This window comes from Scomber japonicus, chromosome 22, assembly GCF_027409825.1.
Source record: "Scomber japonicus isolate fScoJap1 chromosome 22, fScoJap1.pri, whole genome shotgun sequence".
Lineage (NCBI taxonomy): Eukaryota > Metazoa > Chordata > Actinopteri > Scombriformes > Scombridae > Scomber > Scomber japonicus.
In genome coordinates this window covers 18,900,668-18,922,462 of record NC_070599.1, presented here as the reverse complement: position 1 = coordinate 18,922,462, position 21,795 = coordinate 18,900,668, and the positions used below count along the sequence as shown (strand labels likewise).

The window sequence follows — 21,795 nt, the reverse complement described above, 5'->3', positions numbered from 1 at the left end:
CAGACTTTATTATTGTCAATTTTGAATAATTCAGTATAGTTTAATTATGCAACATGAGTGCTTATATTGCATTTATTAGACATATCATTTGCAACTTTTTTTTTGATACATCTACATCATCTATAGTGTTAAGAAAGGTTTTCTACCACAATTGTCAATAAAGGTGTAAATTATTGTCAGTTATGTTCATAATGTGATTGTTGTGAAATGTGTTTTTTTTATAATCATATACAAATATTTGCTCATCATATTATAAAAACTAAATCCAGGACTCAAAGGAGGTGCCGCTCAATCCTTTGATAGACTTTTGTTCCTTCAACTTTATTAACAGCAAAGTAATATTACAAGACAAACAATGGTACGAGTGGTATTAGAGGAAAAATAAAATCAACTGATCATAAAAACTAAATTTATATCATCAACACCCAGATGATAATTACACATTTTACTGCATTCATCTTTCTACAAAATGATCCACTTAACCAGAATGAGCAGAAGTAGACTCTGCTGCATCTTTGCTTTGTTAAACTGATATTTTAGCATGCAGTTAACCAAATACAATGATTTTAATAGCTTCTCTCAGATTGAGGAAATACACAAGAATTAACTGTATTAAATGTTATAAATATTTTCCCTCCAACAGTTAAAATGCTTTAAATCATCTCCAGTGCAAACCAAAGGGTGACGTCACACCTGGCTACAACCATTTTCAAATACAGCCGGATCTACAGTGTGATCTGAGGATTGTGAGTCAAAGTGCAGTAAAGGTTAACTTACATATCTAAAACAAAGAAAATGGCACTAGTTTGATGTCATCACCAAGTTTTGTGTTACTATGTTTAAATTCATTACATATATACACACTCACACCTGTTCTCAGCCAAATCGGATTCCAACATCAGGAAATATGTTTTGGAAAAAATATGTTCATCCCTCCAGTGGAGACCTAGAGAATATATGCCAAAGACCACTGCAACTGTACCCATTTATTGGCTGTTGTGACGGTTGAATCTGTGAATGACCACCGTGCATCTCTGACTACTTTTACAACTGAATTAAACTCAATCTTTTAGCTCGTGGGTGTTTCACTTTCTGTTGCAGGTGCAGGTCCAGCTAAGCAGCTTTGGCAAGGTTCTTCCTTTACCATCGGGTGGACTGCTAGTGAGCGTCATGAGCTGATTTACAAGTACTCCTGTTGTGTAAACTTAATAAAGGCCTGATCTGAAAGGGCGGTCTTTATCCATTTAAAAAAACAAACAAACAAAAAATAACACTTATTTCACTTATGGCGCTTTTCCACTACACAGTTCCAGCACGACTCGACGCGACTCGGGTTTTTTTGCGTTTCCACTAGGGATAGTACCTGGTACCTGCTCCTTTTTTATCACCTGCTCTGCTGAGGTTCCAAGCGAGCCGAGCCGATACTAAATGTGACGTCAACAGACTGCCGGCCACTGATTGGTCAGAAGAGTTGAGCCGTCCCACACAAGAATGAAACCCGCCATTTTTAAATACCAACAACAGCGTAACAGCCATACAGCTCAATTTTCTTGCTTTGTGTGTGACAGAAAGCCACATACAGCAGCAAGTACACCACTGCCTCCATGTCCGCCATTGTTTATGTGTTTGTGTCACGTATAAAACGAAGTCACGGCAGTTTTGCGGAGTCGTGCTAGGACAACCCCGCCCACGTTGAGTAGTTACCTTTTTGTAATGGAAAAGGTCGTTCCTGGAACCGTGCCGAACCGAGTCGAGCCGAGTAGTGCTGGAACTGTGTAGTGGAAAAGTGTCATTATTGAGTTTGTGTGACGGGTTTCCTCTTATTTTTCTTCCCTATAGGGCATTGTGTTAACTTGAGAGGATTCACTGGCAGTAGAACGTCAGGACGTTTTGCTGATTTCCTCGTATGAGCACCGCAGGGCAGTGAAGGCCAGACGTCAGTGTATCCAGCCAGGCCATATACAGAGCACTGGGGCAGTCACTGCGTGGCACTGGAAGGCTCCTGGAAAAACCACAACATTTACATGAATATACTAACACTGGAAAACTAGAGCAAACCCTGCTTGTACTTGAAATATGTAAAGTATTACACAAATCAAATTAGTTCATGCTGAAATAGAACTAATCTCTCCCATCTTTTTCTGTTATCTGAATCATGCTGCCATGGAAATAGGCAGTGTGGTTTGCATATAATTTTGTAGCCATGTGGACATCAGCCATTGTTTGGTTTGTTTATCTTCTGATACTACAGAAAGGCCTAAATACTGTACACTGGTGTACTTATATTATATCTAGGACAGAACCAAGACTAGAAGTGTACAAGGATGCTTGAGTAAAATAATATTTTTGGGTAAATTATCATTATAATACAAGGTTTGCCCCCTTAGTTGTAATGGTACTACAGCATACAGCACATGGTCATTTAGACAATAGTATGGTTCCAACTTTGTGGGAACAGTTTTAAGAAAACCCATTTCTATGTAAATGTGACAAAGCCCCCGTGCACAAAATGAGGAAGAAATGAAGAAAAAAGCTTCCACAAGTTTGATGTCAACATTTTAAGATAGAAAGTGAAAGGGAGGACATGATGGTCTTACTTATCAACATTTTTAGGAAGTCAAAAGAAAATGCTTAATTTGTCGTAATTCTGATAATGGTTGCTCTAATACTTTCATCTACTTTTCATGTCTTAAACTGAATTGATAACATAAACAGTACTCACACAAGCACCAGAGCAGCATTCTGTGAATTTCTCCGGATGATTTCATTCAGTCTCACTTTTCTCTCAGACTATAAAGACATAAAAGAAAAAAATGACTTAAAAGTCACAATTTGCTGGCATAAAGGGAACGGACATGCGTATAACATTATACGGAGAGACATCTAGTGGATGTGTATACTGTTTTTACACACACACACACACACACACACCTTAGGTTTGAAGGCCTCAAACTCTTTGTCACTTATTTTCCATGGGGTTTTTTGTTTCACTTCTTGAACCAAGACGCCTTCCTGTTGTTCATCATATAGCCTGAAGGGGGCAACACTGTCCACAAACCTGCTTAGACTGAGAGGCAGAAAAAACACAAAGAACAGAAGTGAGTGAGCTGAAGAGGAAAGACACAAACACATATTAAATCTACAGAAACTACAAACACTAAGAGTAAGCATTCTTAAAACAATAGCTTCATTTTAAATGTCTTAAAAACATGAATTTCATTGACACTCCAGTGGCTGTCTGTGGAAGGTCATATAAAACTCAACATGTTTAGATTTATTTTTGTAATTATAACATCTTTTATCATTCTGATAATGGGATTTTTTGTGTAGAAACATTATGGGGGGTGGGGGGTTGTTTTTGTCCAATGTGTTGCTTCAGAATTAAAGCATTTAAAATTAGGGTTTGTGCAAGGCAGTGAAAATAACATCCTATTATCATACTGTACCATATATTTATCTAGACTGAATCCTTCCAGCCTTATTCTTCAACATTCAGTGTGACTTTGAATGTGAAAGCTAAGGTTTCCTGGACGTACTTTTTGGGCTGTGGATGCTTCTCACTGTCCGTCATAACGATAACATCATTAAAGTCCAGACGAAACCTCCTCAGCAGGCCAATCATCCTAAAACAAACAACAATCAACATCTTAGTACATTAGTTTCCATATTTATATACTTAGAGACGATTAGAGTGTACTGACAATGCATCCTGCTATATACAGCAATGTAAGTATTTTTTCCCACTTAATAATCCATAATACAAGACAATTAATGTGCATGAGGGAATAAGACAAAAATATATAGACAAACAAAGACTATGGTTAAAAAAAGACAACTCCAAATGAATTAGTTATTATTTTTTGTAAGACAGGACATTTAAACAAAAGAAAAGAAAGGGAGGTCAAATCATACAAAAGTTCAAATAAATGAGTCATTTTTAAAAATGAATAATTCATTTGGCAAATGCTAATTTTGACAATACAATACAAACATTTCTCCCAGAAAGTAATAGAGTCGAATCATACTCATTGCGTCGTTCCTCCATGTTGTGTTCGTCACCTACGATGAAGACCCTGACCTTACTGCGATGCCAATGTTTCCTCCTGGTGAGCAGGTAAGGCACCAGCAGTGTCAGACCTCAAATGAGAAGAACAGAAACACTGCAGCTAAAAATGAGGAGTATCTGTGTCTCAGGTTGGGATGGGTGAAGACTTTCCTCTCTTCAAACTAAAAGAGGACATGGCTGACAGTTGAAGGTGAAAAAACTCTCCCCATGAGGAGTTGAGGGAATGATGACACCACTTTACCAAATCCCTCTTGTGTCAGTTGGCCATTATTGTAATAAAGGGCATCAATTAAAATAATAAAGCTCTTTTTTTAATCGTCAGAAATGTACTCACCTCCATCATCAGCTATCCAGTAGACATCAATGGTCTTCTTTATCTGGTCGTTCTGAAACACTGTGTTGATCTGATCAATGCTGCCTTTATCAAATGTGCCATCACCTGTAACAGAAACAGCTGGGGTATGTAACTTGTTTAAGTAAGTGAGCAGGTGGGAAATAAATCTTTTTATTAAGGGAAGACGTGTTAATGTACTCTTCAGTGTTCAAGTATAAGAAAATAATGGACATAAGACATAAAAAGTTATACATGTGTCCTGTCTTCGCACTATGCTTTAAATGCTCATCGTGGATCTGGTTTATGGGTTTAAGTCGATAAAGGGACCTCAGAAACATGTTAATTAAATGTGTGTGTGAGTATTACAGTAAGTGCTCACCTGATTCCCTCTCAGAAGACTGCTGGTCGCTATTTTCCACAGACTCATCAGGCTCAAAGCCCTGGTTCACTGGAGGACACACATTACATTCCTTACCAAACATATTGAATAGTTATTTGCTATAATGTATATTGTCATTATTTACTTTTTGTTGTTTAATGATTGTATAAATCAAAACATATGGACCACTAACCTTCAAAATCAAACTGATCAGAAATATCTAGCCCATCCATCATCCTCAAGATGCACAAACAGTGGTTGGAGTCAAAAGTGTCACTAGAGAGAAGAATAGCAACAGAATAAGATTAGTTATAAGTTGAGATGTAAGTCTTGAAAAGAAGGTTCCAGACAAGTGCTGGTTATAAGCAAGTTCTTTAAATGATCATCTCTCTTATTATTACCTTTTTGCCACATTTATAACAACCTTTCCACTGGGGAAGCATTATGTAACATTGTGTCATAGTGCTGTGCCACTTTAAGATCTAACCATCCATCTAACCCACCACCTCCAAATCCGTATCTGCTACTAGATCATTTTAATTTGTGATTGGAAACCGCTCACATTCATAATTTTGCAAAATTTACCCTATTGAGAGCAATCTTTCAACCAAACTTTTATGCAGTGAAGCTCTACTATCCCCTTAAAATGAACGTGCTATGACTGCACTTACTAGATGGTGTTGATGTAATCTTCAATACTCTCAGGCGAACTTTCCCTCCAGTTCGCCTTGAAGCCCAGGACCAGGGTGTTGGGCTTCAGTTTGCCAAGACCAGACGCCTTGAATAAAATATATATATATTTTGTTTTTAGCTTTGTATAATTAAAGTTGCAGTTATTTTTTTATTTATTTCTCAACTAAAGGATGTTTACCTGCAACAAGTGTCGAGCTCCAACTCTGAGGCTGTCTGCAGTGAAAGGAGTATAAAACGAGCGCACCTTCCTTTTGTTCATCCACTTCACTAACCGATCGGTGGCATCTGGCAGCTGACTGTGGCTGTCCTGCTCCTGGAGGAGGCAGAAATTCTAAATTATATGGTTTCATTAACACAAGGAAAAGTCTCTCCTTTTAAAAAAGTTAAAATCTAAATTGTCTCCTTTTAGAACAAAGCTGTTAACACTGAATGACTGACCATGATTATGTCTCCACAAATCATGAGGCTTATATGCTTGGTGAAGGAGCCAACAAAGTCCACCAGGGCTGGTCGTTGATTTGGAGGCCCAGTCAGGACAAGACACTGGGGTCTGGTAAGACAAGACAGATGACATATCAGGGAACACACAAGTCCTAGCCACTCCTAAAAGAAAAAATGTAAACGTGTTAAGTAATCAAAAGTGAATGATGTCATCCTCAAGGCTTTCAAATGAGAACATGAAGCAATACTGAGAAAGTCAGCAGTGTGTGGTTGTTGACACACACATACACACACAAATACAGAAAAGCAAACTGACATTAGAATAAAAGCACCTGCTTATCTGGTGATTTTCACCACTATTGTTACAGTAAGTGCTGAGACTACAGTGCCCTAACAAACATTGGCCGTTGTTAAGGAAAAGGCCATATTCTAATATTTTGTGGATTTAATACAGCATTACTGCAAATAACATTCATGAGTATTTGGACTCACAAGGATAACAAACTTAACAAAAATTCCCGCACAAAAATACTGTACTGTAATTTGATGTCTTTTAATGCAACACATTGTGGGGATATTTGGACTCTCACCTAAAGTTCTTGACATGATCCTCCACACCAGAGAGAGAGACAGAGTATGACAAAGCCATGTTGTATGTGCCGGCTTGTACTGATGATCCCCAGTTTACCTCTGTGGATTTCACGCACACACGCACACACACACACACACACACACAGACACACACACACACACACACACACACACACACACAGACACACAGACACACAGACACACACACACACACACACACACACACACACACACACAAAAGATACAAAAGGTAGAAAAAAAAAATCATGAAATTTTGACTTACTCTATTCTTGCATCTAGCCTAATGAGAACACAGCTGATTGGGGGGGCGAGGGACGGAATTAACTCACTCGGTTTGTTGTAGTTGACATATCCAAACAGGAAGAAGATGATACAGAAGGTGCCGAGAGCGGCCTCCCAGCTAAACAGGAACATCAGCACCACAGAGATCACTGCTGCGAACAACGCTGTCCATTTATTGTAATAGTGAAACGATGGCCTCCAACCTAATGGGCGCAGCAGTTAGAGGAGAGTTAGACTTAACAACAAACTAGTGCACTCAGTATAGTGTTGATCAATCAAGATGACGGTGGTGTACATATTGACAACAGGGTTCTATTCATCTTGTATTGTGCCTTTTTCTATGGATGTCAGTTCTGTATTCCATGAAAAAGGCCAAAATGTGGCCTGCAAAAGACAAGGTAAGCTTTGTTTTTAGCCTTGCTGATTGCCATAAAAGCTTTTTGCTAGTCATATTGGATATTGTAAAATGGCAAGGACTGCAAGACAAAAGTATAAGCTTTAAAAAAGGCCCAGGAGGAGTTGTATTAATATTTATTGGAATTCACAACACAACCTGCTCTCAATGTAACATAATTTGGCATGCTGACCAATTGCGGCCCCTACTGACCAGGTAAGAGGAGCAAGGAGTCAGCAGTCAATGGCGGTATAAGACAGAACAATCAATAGTATAGTAGTATAACTATGAGAGGTCCTTGACCATACAATCATACATTTCCACAAAAGACATGAGGCTGATGGGTCCAGTGACCTATGTGAGATTAACTATAGACACAAAAGGACACATGCACACACACAAATTCAAAAATATGATAATTAAATATTTTTGATTTCTTGTTTTGGGGGAGTGTAGTGTAGTGTGTCAGCAAGTAACTTGCCAGGTGAGTTGGTGATGGAAGCATAAAAGCAGCTGAAGTTGATGAGGCTATAAGAACACAGGAAGAAGTTGGAGATCAAGATAGCGATGGTGTTCAGCTTACCTGTAATGATACAGAAGACAAAACAAAAAACACAACACACATCCACAGATGAAAAAAATATGTTAATCATTACAACAAAAATGCATATACCATAAATGCATAATCTAATCGTAAAACAGGGTGATACCACACCCACCAATCAGAATGAAGGCAACAGCAATGATGTAGCAGAGAAGATAGGCCCGGAGTGGCTCATCATTTTTCCCATAACCCTTTGCAAAGAATCCAATGTAGGGGTATATGTTGTCTCTGCACAGACACTGACAGATAAGGCAGAACATATCAGTTTTTAAAACATATACACCTTATTTTATTTCAACACACTTTATTGGATTAAATGCTTCATAATGTCCCGTCTCTTTACTTTGGTGAGGTTTTGTTTTTCAATTTCTGCCATTTTGAGTGGTGACTGAAACTACAGAAGAAATGACAGAGCTGTTGTAGATGGTTTTGTGTATTTGTTTGAATCAACTGTTGTTTCGTCTTGTTGTAAAAAATAATATACTGTATGCTTGACAAGAGTCCAGCTGAAACCTTAAAATCTCTGTTATGTCTATATTCATCACAAGTGTCTAATGATCAAAAGTAGTTTGCTCTCAACTCTCTTATCAACAGTTCAATTTGTTGCTTTTTCTTACAGAATTGTACATTTTTGTTAATGAAAGACCAATTTAGACAAATGTATCAAGTATCTTAATTGGGGTGCAGCTTTGGTTTCTCACCTGAAAGACTTTAGGGGCGGATACGAGGAAACCAAGAGCAGATGACAAGCTGGCTGCAAAGACACCAGCAGTGATGAGGTGGTAGAAACCTGAAATTCGGCCCAGTACCTGGTTGGAAAAGCCGTCATTAGGAATGTTATAATTCATATAAAGATTATGAACATAGGCTTATGAACTCTAGGGGGGAAACTGGCTCATTCTACTAACCCAGTGTAAGGTTGTTGTTTTTTTTACTAAACAAGGAGGCTGGTTTGAAAAGTACCTTTATATCATTGGCCAGACCATAATCACATGTCTGTGACTGGATGCACTCTGTGAAGTTCCACTCCAGGTTACATCCCAGACCCACACAGCCCTCAGTGATGTTTCCAGTCAGAATGTCAGTGATGTTACCAGAGGCATCACGCACTACACATGAACCTGGAGGAGAACGACAATGCAAATATTATCATGATGATATTTCAGACTAGTTCAACAAAGAAACAGCTTTTTAAATATTTGTAATTGATTCCCTGTCCTTGTACTTTACGAAGTTATGAAATGTTGATATCACCAAGTCTGACTCATTTCTTCTTCTGCGTATTTCAAGCCCACCAAATGTCTAACACTCATACAATACGCTGACAAACCTACCATTTATATGAATGACAAATCCTTAGGCCACCTACCTTCTATCTCTCTTCTCAGACTACATTTAACTTAACCAAATCAAAAGCGAATACATTTAAAAAGTAGCTTACCGACAGTTACAGCAATAACTAGATAGCTGACTGTAGTCCAGAAAATGGCCATGAGGGTGCCTTTGGGGATGGCAGTAGCAGGGTCCTGCAAAATGAAATGCATCAAGTCAACATCTATGTAATTCCCAGCTGTGAAAGAACTTTCTCTTGCCTTCTTTCTCATCATACTTTGAGATCTCCAGAGATGTTGGCTCCAGACAGGATGCCGATGGCAGAGGGGAAGAAAATGGCAAACATCCTGGAAAAGTTCTCTCCATCTCTCCAGTCTGGTTTCAAGTTTGCTATGAAGATCTCACCTGGTGATGGACAACAACAAACTTCTGTCTATCCTCTGATAAATGTAAAATATACTAATGATAAAACAATCACTTTTTGTTTGTACAACTTAAAGATGTATCTTTCAAATGAGACCAGGGTTATGTCTTGGGCACAAAAATGAGGGTATCTGGTAAATGGTTAAATGCCTTGTCATTAAAAAAACTGATTGTCAGCACATTTTTATGTTTTTAAAATTCCAAATAAATGATAATGAACTATTTCTGTAATTACACAACTACAGTGGCCTATCAATGGCATTTTTTGTGCTGAGAAGCTTAAACTCACTGTGGTATCCAAAGATGCCCATGGACTGTTTCTCTGGACTGGGAGGGATCACTGTACCCACCAAGTAGTTGGAAAATGTGACCATGAGAACCATAAAAAACAAAATCTGGGCCTAAGAGACAGAGACAAATTGAGAGAGGTGACAAAATGGAAAAACAAATTATGAAACGAAAAAGTTAGCGAGAGATAAAGAGATTTTTTTTGGGCCATTACAGCATATGAAGTGAAATGTTTTGACATGTGCTCACCTTGGACTCCCACTCCATCCCAGCCAGTGAAATGAGTAGAAGTATAGTCACTGTGATCACACCCACTATACGGAGGTCGTTGATGTCATCCACCATGCTTATGCCAAACTCTTGCTTTAATCAAATATAAAGGAAACCAAACATAGTGCTTAACTGCATGACATCGTGATGAGGCTGAAAAAGTCCCTTGGTTTTTAAAGCACTGGCAAAATGTATATTTAACAGTTATATTAATATATGCCTTTACACTGCTTTTTTATGTAGTCCAATTCTTCCTTGAATGAAAAATCTTTACAAAACCAAACCTTGGTAAAGAGCTTAAATAATTAACTGAAAACATAACAAACAGGAAATATAGCCTCCTCATGCATCTGCAAATATTTATTTTAAGAATATTCAAGCTTAATAATTACCTTAAGTAGATCACAGACAACCTCTGCAAAGCCAGCAGTGTTGAGGGCACAGGCTAATGCATTGGCGAAGGAGAATACCATCCCAATTGGCCCACCAATCTCAGGACCCAGTGAGCGGGAGATCATGAAATAGGCCCCACCTGAAGATTATTAGACACAGAAAATGACAACTTTTGGATCATGAAATTCCAGGATTGCCTTTATCTTCCTTACATTTTCATACCACTTAAAAGCAATACATCATTGTAGCCATCCATGACTGACCTGAGGACACCCTCCCGTTGGTGGCGATGGCAGAGATGGAGAGCGCAGTCACTGAGGTCACCGTCACAGACATCAGGATAATTACACAGGTCAACACTTAGAAGAGACAATACGTTTTTCGTTATTTATGTATTTGTTATGCTTGACTCAGAATGAATTCACTCATCTGGTACATTTAGATTGCTTGGTGCTCTTTTACTTCCCATATAAGGCACTGGCACAGACTTAAACGTATGCATCAAACATGTGTAAAAAGCTATGCCTTTAATCCCCAGGACTCATTTACTGTATACAACTCATTCTTTGGTTCTTCAAGGTGCCATTCAGGTCATTTTTTTAGGATGCTTTGGTATGTCTTTAATATGTTTTTTTTAAACCAATTTCCTCCCCAAAAAAACAAACAAAAAACCCCTCAAATCAATATTTTGGAATCCTCTATTGTACCATCTGTTGGCTATAGCAAGTTTAGTGAGAGAAAAAAAGTTAATACAGAGAAAACAAGGGTAATGGTTATATGTTGCAGGCTAAATGCACTATGCTCTATACAAAGCAAGTATTTCAACCTTGAATCAGCTTTTGATACTCAGTTAAGGTACAAATTGTTTTGGCATTGAACCCACTATATTTTTCAAAGAATTATCTTTTTCTTTTCCTTTTCTCAGCACAAAGATAAGCTCTAAATCTAGACACACTATTCATCATATGTAGTGTAATGTGTAATGAAAATGTCCTAGAAAAGACCATGAGAGTGGAGCTTTAAAGCTAATTAAACAGAGGGATGGAAGGAACTGAATGAATGGAGGGATGAATAAAGGGATAACTCACAGATGCCTGCCTGAGAAGTAATCCAAGAAAAGCGGAGAAACAAGATGACTCCCCAAATATTGAGCATGCATCGAACCTATGACAAAAAAAAGATACAAATAGAAAAACAGCTCAGTAACTGATGTTTGTTGTGACGTTTGGAAGATTGTTTTATATCATAAAATAAGCAGGGTATGCTATTGTCTTCATGTTGCACTTGTACGAACACAACCTTCACTCACCATGACTCCAGTCACCCAGCCGAATCTCACAGGAGCTTTCTTATTCGGTGCAGCTTGTGATTCTTCACTTACGCTGTCTGTGACTGGTAGACCACTAACGTCTGAGTCTGTAGCGGTGTTTTCTACCTCCATACCAGCTTCCACCTCCTGAGGAAAAAAACATTTTTACAAAAAAGGAAACATAAACATAATAGCTTGTGTAGTAACTTTTAAACACATTTTTACCCTTCATATTCACTGCTGTTTTAAGAAATGTACAGTTTAATTTAAATGTTTCTGAAGTACCTATATTTTACAGTGATGTATATAATAATATTTTAATAATAATGTGTGTTTTGATATGGTTGTAGCTGCAGATATGATTTGCAAAACTCTCACAAGATTAACTTTAACTTTCTAACCTTAACCTTAACACTGACTGCCTGCTCCAACCCAACATTTACCCTTTGAGGTGTGGTTCCCATACATGAGAAACTTACCTCAAATGCCCTACGGAGGACCACCAGAGAAGGTCGGCTTTTCGCCTGCTTGTGAGGCAGTGTACTATCATAGTGCTCCAGCTGTGGCACAAGGTCTAAAGTGCTGTAGAAGGAAGATCTCCGCACTTCCATCCGTGAGCCCTGACACTCTGACGCACTGTTGGAAAGGAGGCCCAAGCACAAGGGTTAATTAAAATAAAAAGAACAAAACAAGCATGAATAATGCTTAAAAATCTACCAACGTGTCGTCATCTACTGCCTAATCAAATTCAACATGGCATTTCTGTTGGGGGTTAAAGGTGCAATGTAAGAATCAGAAATTCCTCATTAACAACATTGGTGGCCATTATGTGAATTGCAGGCAGCATTGTGTTGCTCGTGCTCACATTGCATTTCTTCAGTGTGAATGAGCAGTGGAACTAACAATAACGAGCGAAAACCACAATATCACAATATAGTTCACATGCATTCCTTGCAAAACCATCCCAAGTCCTTTACCAGTCCACAGGTTGTTATAGACAACTGAGAAAGTTGGGGAAGGTCTAATTTTATTATTTCTTCAGATTTTGTTGATCATTTTAGTTAATTTTTGAATGTTGTGAGCTAAAACTCTTACATAATTCTTACATATTGCACCTTTGAGGGGCACTGTAAAATAACCTATAAGTTTGACTGATACCTAAAGATTAAATAAAGGATAGATCTGCTTTTTAAAATTGGGAAAGTAGACCATATTCAGAAGATTAAAGTCTGTAAAAATCTGTTTTAGAAAGGGAAAATACAAACCTTGAATCCATGTCCGAGACAACAATGGTTGGAGGAATTTGGAGGTTACCATCTTGTTGTGGGCTGCTGCCATCAAAATGATGTGAAGTATACCTGGTAGGTGCTTCCTCATTGGTGGAGAAGTGGACATGAGGGAGAGCACCATGGGCCAAACCAGTACGCTTGGATGTAAGCTGCCCCATGGCAAGTTTTATTGATTCCTGTATAACAGTGTGGAAAAATTAGGGCTTAATAAGTTTGCTTATATTAACAATGTTTTTCTCTCTCAGACAATTTATGAGTAATCTTATCTGATATGTAAATCTGATATGTAAATGATTGTCAGTAGTTCCTAGAAATAATCAATTAATTTAAGAGATAGTGATGATTTATTAATCAGCTGATAAGGCTACAGCTGCTACTCAATGGACTTGGTCTCTCTTGGACACCAAAGTGTGACCCTCAGTCCCTTGACCTAACACAAGTGAAATGTATTGGTTAGTTGTTGTTGGTAATTTGTTTAGTTCTACCCAAAAGGTATACGTAATGCTGCATTAATATTGTATTTTGCTGTCCACCAACTCCTGAAGGAAGTGTTGTGTGGTTATCTTAGAGTGAGTTCATCTGAGGAAAAAGCTGCCTGCCAAGCCTAGAAACAAGGCTGATGAGAGCAGTGAGACTGAACCAAACATGTGAGTTGGAAAAGCAAAACAGATAGTTAATGGAGTCTAAAACGCTCCACCTGAAAAGTCAGGTGATAATTGTCTGTGGGTTTGTACTAACAACACTTCTCACATCACATACTGAAATTTGAATGATAATCTAAAAAGAGACCAGGACAGCTTTAAATATACTGTAAATGTCTTCCATTATACACATGTGAATCCATTACAGCTGGTAAACATTTAATTTCTGTTAAAAATAAATCTCCTTTGACTTACTGATTCAACACTGATAAATGATAAGCATTGATAGTTATAAGTTTTAACAGTGATACACTTTTAGATCTCACAGCAAAAACACATTAATCAACCATTATCCACATCATAAAAATTCTAATCATTCTGACATATAAAAAATGTTTCAATTTTAATATCTAGGTATTTTAAAAGCAGAAATAAGTCTTAAGTACTTACACAATTGCTTTCCAGATGAACAATTATCAACAGATGAAAAATGTCTCTTCTTTCATTTCACAGTGTGACTCTTGTTGTAATTTATACCTTCAATGAGGTAGGTGAAATCCCCTCCCATTTTTCTCATATCCATTCTTACCTCCCCCTCATTCAAACACACACACACACACACACCTTATCTACACTGAGAAAAATGACATATAATTTGCCATTTTAGTTCCAACAGAAATTCTTCAAATAGAATTGACAATAATGTTGAAATAAAGAAGATCATTCAATCATGATGATATCTTTTGTTCTTGAAACAAACCTTGAAACATCTTTGTGGTGGTACTAAATGAAACCAACTTTACATGATTATCATTTTCATATCTATCACAAATATGAAATAGTGAACCATAACTATATTTTGTCAATATTTTCTCCAACTTATACCATTTTATGTTCTGTTTATCTGATTTCTGGTAGCTATGCTTCTCTAGATGATAGAGAAGGATGGATAATGTTTCAGCAGAGTTTGGAGTAAACTGAAGAACAAGAAGGTATTATGGAAAAAGGACAAGTTACACGTATATAACTGTAAACTTAAAGTACTACATACCCTTGATTTTTCTATGATTCTCAGAAGGCGGCAAAATTCCTCATTAATATAATCTAACACAAAATAAAATATTTCCCTCTTTAAGTCTTCAACTCTTGGAGTAAATGTCATTCTGAAATGTTTTTGGGTCTTTACTCATTATTTATGCAAGGATATATTATTTATTCTAGCATTACAAAATTCCTTCTAAATTATTATTGTGCCTTAAAAAGAACTTGTCCTCACACACTAAAAAATAGTATAAGGCCCACTCTTCTACTTTTATTTCTTACCTTTGCCAACTCCAAAGAGATGGAACAATGTCAATCAATGTCTATTCAAAAAATAGCTAATAATTGTCTTTTTTAAACATGATGGGATGTCTAAACAATACCCAACAGAGAGCGAGGGCACAATAGAAGCAGAATTTGGCTTCTTATATTCATATTTGCACACTCATTTACACAGACACACACACCTTTTACACCTTTGAATACATGACAGAAACTATTGTACAGTATGTTACCACATATAGCTAAATATGCTTGTACTGTGTCTAGAAAGCTTGTGTCATTGTTGATGTTTCCACTCACACACTATAAAAAATATGAATTTGAATGTAGGATGTTTTTATGCCTTTAAATTATAAAAGTTATGTCCATAAATAACAAAAGCATCCGCCAGTCTGGTGGGTGAAATTCCTTTGTTCTTAACTTGCTTAAGTACTTTTTGAAAACAGAATACCTTAAATTCAAGCTTCAAACTGAACACACCTTTAATAACAAAATGTAATTTTAATTTAAAAATTTGCTTTGAAAAAATCCAACAGTTACGAATAATCCCTCTTGGTTAATGAAAACAGACTTTTTAGTCTCCATACTGCCTGATTTCTTAAAGGTTTTAACTTCTTGCAGTGTATTCCTAATAGTGCCAGCACCCAGCTATAATTAAACCTGCTCCATTGCCTCCTGCACCCCACATGATCACAATGCCATTGTGTCCTGGTCAAAGTCGCTTGTTACACCCACACTGATAGAACAAACGACAAGGTAGGTGTCTAAGCAGTGTCTTGTACTAAAATGAGATATTAACCATTTATAATAAAGTGAAGACTCCTCTTACAATAGCTAGCTTAAAAGATTGTGTTCTGCTGATGATGATATAGTGGGGGCTTCAGAGATTCATAATTTAAAAATTAGTAATAGTTTGTCATATATTGACCTCTGTGGAGTACAGGGAGATGCACACAAACAATGCACAGGAGAGCAATATTTAGGCATTGCTAAACAGTGACTGACATGCTTGTAACCTTCTGTAAACTTGGGAGTGTTGCTCACAACATTGTTTTCAGTACATTTTGTGGGTGAGGTCAAGTTTAGAAAGCATAAGAGACACCACAATTGTCACGAGGGAAAGTAGTGTGTCTGATAGTAAATACGTGCAATGACTACAGTGTATGACATTTCCAAAAACACAGTATTCATACTGTTCCTCCCTACTGTCCCTGTGCTTTCCTCATCTTACTCATCGCTCCTACTCTGTTCCTCGGTTCTTGGTACAATTCACCTTGACAGGAAATGTCTGGACATCCGCATAAGGACAAGCAGGTGGGCCAGGTGACAGGCGTTTCTGTTCACAACAGGAGGATTCAGAGCCCTGAGACAGTAGGCAGAGCAACAAAGACTGGAGACAAATGTCAGGAAAGAGAAGGAGTTTCAGGAATTAGGAGAGAAAGAGGCGTAGACAGAGAGGGTGGAAGTGAAGAAGGAAGGTTGGGAAAAAGAAAAGATTCAGGTCCTGGTGGAAAAGGAAGACCAGGGGCTCTCTTCCTAAACCAAAAATGTGATAAAGACACAGAACTGAGGCATTATCCCTCCTTCTCTCTCCAAAAGGAGGACCCAGATCTCCTCTCTTACACACTCCCCTCACACTCCGAGTCTCTCTTCAATTGTCTACAGAGCCTTTGGAAGGAAGGCCTGCTCATAGATTGCACTTTTCCCTTCCAAACCAACTCCTTCCAAGCTCACAGACTTGTGCTGGCATCTGCCAGTCATACCCCAGAGGCATTTTTCTGTTTAAAACAAAAAACTGTGTTTGAAGTGGATGAAAAAGCACATTGTTTGACTGCAGTAGGGTTAAGAGCTGTTCTGGACTTTGCATACTGCGGAGATGTGGCCATGGACTTCGGTAAAAGCGAGATAATGGAGGAAGTGTTGAATGCTTGCAAATGCCTAGAGATGGAGCGCCTGAGGAGGAAATGCATGTCAAAGGTTGTGACCTCTGCAGCCACAGAAATAGAGAAGAGTCTGGCTGTCATCAGGGACTTGTGGGAAAGAGGAGTAGGATGTGATGTCACTATACAAGCAGAGAGTGGAGAGAAATACCCAGGTAAGGCAACAGGTGTGATGTCACAACCTAGGTCCTTTAGGGAGGCAATGAGAACATTATTTGTTGGTCCAGTGTTTTGTTTTTTCTACAGCCATTCATCCTATTTTGATTTTTCCAAAATAATACCTCAAACAATGGTCATTAAGTTGCATTAAGTTTACCTGTAATGGCACCTGTAACTTCTAAATCTCACCTGATTCTAATTTCAAGAGCAAAAAAAACCCCTCTCCAAAGTAATCCATCAGTAAATCATCAACAAAAAATCTGTCTATTTAAAGACAAACGTCTCCTTCAGATGTTCATCACTAACCCATGTTGCTGAATGCACTCCATGATGAATTATTGGACAAGCTAGCACCAAATTAAAAAAGATTTGGTGTACAGCACCACATAAACCTCTCATGAACTTCTACCTACGTTAGAGACTTTGTACATTTCTATATTTTTATGAGGTCATAAAGGTGTTGCTATCAGCCGTTAGTCAGGAGGTGAAAATAACTAGTTATGAACAGAGAGTCACTCCTTTAGTCAAAGTTACACTACATTTTTTTAAAGACAAGCTGAATGTACTATTCTTACCCTATGACACATGCTGACTCATAGTATGCCGATGCAAGTGCAGAAAACATACGGTTATGCAACAGTATGGCGAAAGCAGGGAAGAGACTGTGTCAGAAGTAGATCAAAGAAAGGTGTTATTGCATCTGCAGTTAGAGATATGCTGATGATTAAATTGTAAATGCATTTTTCAGAGGGCTGTCATAATCTGTGGTGTAGATCAGCCCTGTAGAAAGGCTCAGTAGACACTTTAGCTCATCATTCAAGTCTTGTATCCGCTTGCTTGTACCTCTACCTTTCTCAAATGTTCTACACTTTTATTCTCTTGTATATCCCTCTTTTATTCTCCCTCCATTTTCCTTAGCACACCGTGTGGTGCTAGCAGCAGGTGGGGACTATTTTCGGGCACTGCTCTGTGGAGGGCTACGAGAATCCAGTGAGGATGTTGTGTGCCTGCGGGGTGTGGCATCCTGGGTCATTGAATCCATACTGAGCTTCATCTACACAGGTCAGCTCAGACTTGGCTGGAGGCAGATTTGGGACCTCACAGATGCACTACTGCAGTTCCAGCTGCAGGGGGCACTCTCTCTGTGCCTCGACTTCCTGCTTGGCAGAATGGATGAAAACACTTGTTTGGACGTGCTGGTCCTGGCTGAGACCTATGGGTTAATCCAGTTGGGCCAGGCTGCGGAGGAGTACATCCTAGCCCACTTTCAGTGCATCTCTGCTGGGGAGAAATTCAAGGATGTGCCAAGTCCCCTTCTGGACCGGCTGCTTGAGAAGGACTCACTGTGTGTAGAGAGTGAGGTAAATACTTTTTATTGATTGTTTTTACCATTAAGACTCAATGTTTTAAGAAAAAGAAGACATATTAAATAAGCCCATCAGGTCACAAGTATGTGGTCTTATAGGCCGCAATTATCCGTAGTTTTGTATATTAACAAAAGAAAAAAACAATTAACCAACTTTCAATGGGAAGTCACATAGTGAGTATGTATACCATTGCCTACTGAAGGTTTTCAGACAAAATATGTTGAACTTTTTTTTTTTTTTTTTTTTTACATATTACAGATCTTTTGTGGCATTAATCACTTTAGTCAGGGCCTTGGAAATTAAATTGACATAAACGTGTAGATTTGACAGAAAAGGGATTTTGAACTAATTTTTGCAAAAATAAATCAACAAGATTGTCAATTGATGACCAGGTTTGACCAGTACCATGTCTTATCCTGCCAATTTTGAAACCTTGAATGTCAACAAAGAAGATGACAATTCTGCTCTGTGAACCTTTGTAAATTAACACAAATTTCTCTTCTTCTCCTTCTTCCCTTCATTCTTAGATTGTGGTGTTCAATGCAGTAATGAGCTGGGTAGAGGACAGCCCAAAGGAAAGACTACCACTTCTTCCAGGCTTACTCCTCCGAGTTCGCCTTCCCCTTCTCAGCAACACTGAGCTCCAGAAGGCACTGAGCTGTCGCCTCCTCTGCAGAAGCCCTGGGGCCAAAGAAGCAGTAGACGTTATTCGAAGCCTCCTAAAGGGGGATTACAGAGGGCCTCGTTGCCAACCTCGCGCTCCAAACCATGTATTAATAACCATAACCTTATAATTTAACATTTTTTTTGTTTCATTGTATTATTGTATTTTCTAGGTTGATAAAACACATTAAAATACAGACAAATTGGAAATAGAAATATATACAGTAGTAAATACAACCTGTCCCTGCTTCTTCCCTGTTAAAGGTTCTGGTTCTGGTCGGTGGCGACTCTGTTGATGAGGAATTCATGAGGAGGGTTCCCAACCAGACATTGTGGTACGCTCACCAGCTCCACCGTGGACCTGGTCTAATTAGAAGCATAGAGTGGAAGCCATTGGCCAAACTCCCTGAACCGGCGCGATTCAGACACTCAGTGTGCCTCCTTAAAAACAAACTGTATGTCCTGGGAGGACGCAAGTACTATGGAGCACTGGACATCCTCAAATCTGCTTTAAGGTAAGGTTGGGAGCAATTCATAAAAGCCAGGAATTTACCTATGCTGGGCAAATGTTTAATATTTTTAAATTTGAGAAAAAAAATAACAGTATGACAATTAAATTATGTCACATTTCTTGCAGGAATGTGTTTTTATTGGAACAGCATTGAGACCATAATAGGAGAATAAAATTGTACTTTACATTTATTAATCTACTAATTGATCAGTGAATTGATATACAAAACTTAAATGAAAAGAATTAAAAATCCATCACAATTAACCAGAGCTACCATTTTCAGCAACAAACAGCAAACAAACATAGTTAGCATTTAGTTGTGAAATAGCCATAGATTTCCCTTGGGGGTCGGTAGAGAGCCAAAACATATCTGGGAGACAGAAACACAACTCCCAATAAAAGTTGATATCGCTTTATAACTGCTCTATGTGTAAATAAGCAATATGCTGTTGACTCGTTTCTGCCTATTTCAGGTCAATGCAGGCAATGCTTTTCCCACTGCGTCATGTCTCACATGAAAAAGGCCTACTCAGTGTGACACATCCCAGTGTTGCTATTCTGGTGTTCCCCAGGTGTTTTGAGTCAATAGCTAACTATGCCTGCATGTGTGACATTAGTACTGAAACTGCAGTCACTTCATGGTCTATATTCAAAAATAGCCTCACAGGTCTGTTGATGTTTTGGAAGAACAGTGGATAGTTTAAATACTTGACATTTGGGGGCACTGTTGGACTCCATAACAAATGCAGAGATTAATCACACATCACTAACATCTAACTGCCTCCCTGTCCACAGTTACACTAAAACAAACTGGAAAAGGTACAATGAAAGTTGACATTTTAAACATGCTATTTTTCCTGATATTTGATATTCTTACCCATCAATTATTTATTACCTAATAATGAATTTGTCCTACATTTATAAAAGTATAACTGGTCTATAAGTATAACAAGGCAGCTTGTTTAGCCAACAACAAAGGCAACTCTGTGTAAAACATGCTATACAATGTTGTGATCAAGTTTTAGGTATTATTATTATTAGTATTAGGAGTTATCCAACATAAACTAATCAGAAACAAACAAATAATAATACATCCCTTTCTTTAGGTTTGATCTTACCCAGTGTAAATGGGAACGACTGCCTGACATGCTGTGTCAAAGGGACTATTTTTCCGCTGTGTGTCTGGAAGGAAAGGTGTTTGCGCTGGGTGGCAACCGTGACGACAGGCAATATCTGGATGCTGTGGAGTACTACAGTCCTGAGGAAAATACTTGGAGGTATAGTGTTACTGTCACAACAAAATGGTCAGACACAAGTTACTTGGTTTTACACTTTACAGTCGCTTAAAGAGAATTTTGAGGGTAAGATAAGTCATAAGATGTTTTGAAGGTAATACAAACTAAACTTTTTTTCTGACAACCTGACCCAACTGTTAACTTTCCTCCCCCCTGTAGGCGGGCTCACTCTCTGGACACACCTGTCTGTGGCCACGCTGCAGCTGTACTGGATGGGCAGATCTACATTTCAGGGGGCTGTGACCCCCATCAGTGCTGCCTCCCCTCTATGTGGCACTACCACCCTTCCCATGGCTGTTCTCCTAGAGCGCACATGACTGCCGGAGCAGGACGTGCAGGTCATGTCATGTTAGCCTTGGGGAAGGGGTTGCTGGTAGCTGGAGGGCTGCAGCCCCTCTGGATGGGCTTTGGAGACCAACTCCACTGTGAGCTGTATGATCCCAAACACGACTCCTGGTCCTCTATCCCCGCCCTGCCTCGGCCTCATCTGTCACCAGGGGCAACTGTACTTGATGGACGGTTGTATGTTGTAGGAGGGTCTTCAGCAGACACAGCAAGGGATACCCAGTGGGTGCATCGCTATGACCCCAAGGAGAAGTGCTGGGAAAAGCTTGGAGCTATGCCACATCCATATACAGATCTGGCAGCTTGTTCCCTGCCACATCTTCACCTTACTGATTAAAGTCTAAAGCAAATGAACTTTGCCACATACCATTACTGAGTCATTTTAGTTGAACATGATGAATGCAATTACCCAGAAAGGACTCTAAAATACACTTACTCAAAG

The 21,795-nt window shown here is 38.6% G+C and overlaps 2 protein-coding genes across 2 annotated transcripts; one reads left to right on the top strand and one right to left on the bottom strand.

The window, feature by feature from the left end:
- Window positions 1-1,863: 1,863 nt before the first annotated feature.
- LOC128384341 (solute carrier family 12 member 3-like) lies at window positions 1,864-13,207 on the bottom strand. Its single transcript, XM_053343897.1, has 27 exons — window positions 13,086-13,207; window positions 12,296-12,456; window positions 11,821-11,957; window positions 11,600-11,675; window positions 10,775-10,870; window positions 10,511-10,650; window positions 10,098-10,211; window positions 9,850-9,961; window positions 9,415-9,542; window positions 9,247-9,331; window positions 8,769-8,926; window positions 8,507-8,614; window positions 7,921-8,044; window positions 7,683-7,784; window positions 6,855-7,010; window positions 6,504-6,603; window positions 5,911-6,022; window positions 5,651-5,785; window positions 5,451-5,557; window positions 4,973-5,055; window positions 4,780-4,848; window positions 4,401-4,505; window positions 4,026-4,137; window positions 3,537-3,623; window positions 2,932-3,067; window positions 2,723-2,790; window positions 1,864-2,002 (listed from the first exon to the last, which is right to left on the bottom strand). The coding sequence occupies exons 1-27, from the start codon at window positions 13,094-13,096 to the stop codon at window positions 1,864-1,866; spliced, it is 2,961 nt and encodes a 986-aa protein (XP_053199872.1). The 5' UTR covers window positions 13,097-13,207.
- Window positions 13,208-16,357: 3,150 nt separating this feature from the next.
- LOC128383515 (kelch-like protein 33) lies at window positions 16,358-21,690 on the top strand. Its single transcript, XM_053343126.1, has 7 exons — window positions 16,358-16,444; window positions 16,673-17,168; window positions 18,091-18,533; window positions 19,067-19,309; window positions 19,467-19,717; window positions 20,820-20,990; window positions 21,168-21,690. The coding sequence occupies exons 1-7, from the start codon at window positions 16,358-16,360 to the stop codon at window positions 21,688-21,690; spliced, it is 2,214 nt and encodes a 737-aa protein (XP_053199101.1).
- The last annotated feature ends 105 nt before the right edge of the window (window positions 21,691-21,795 follow it).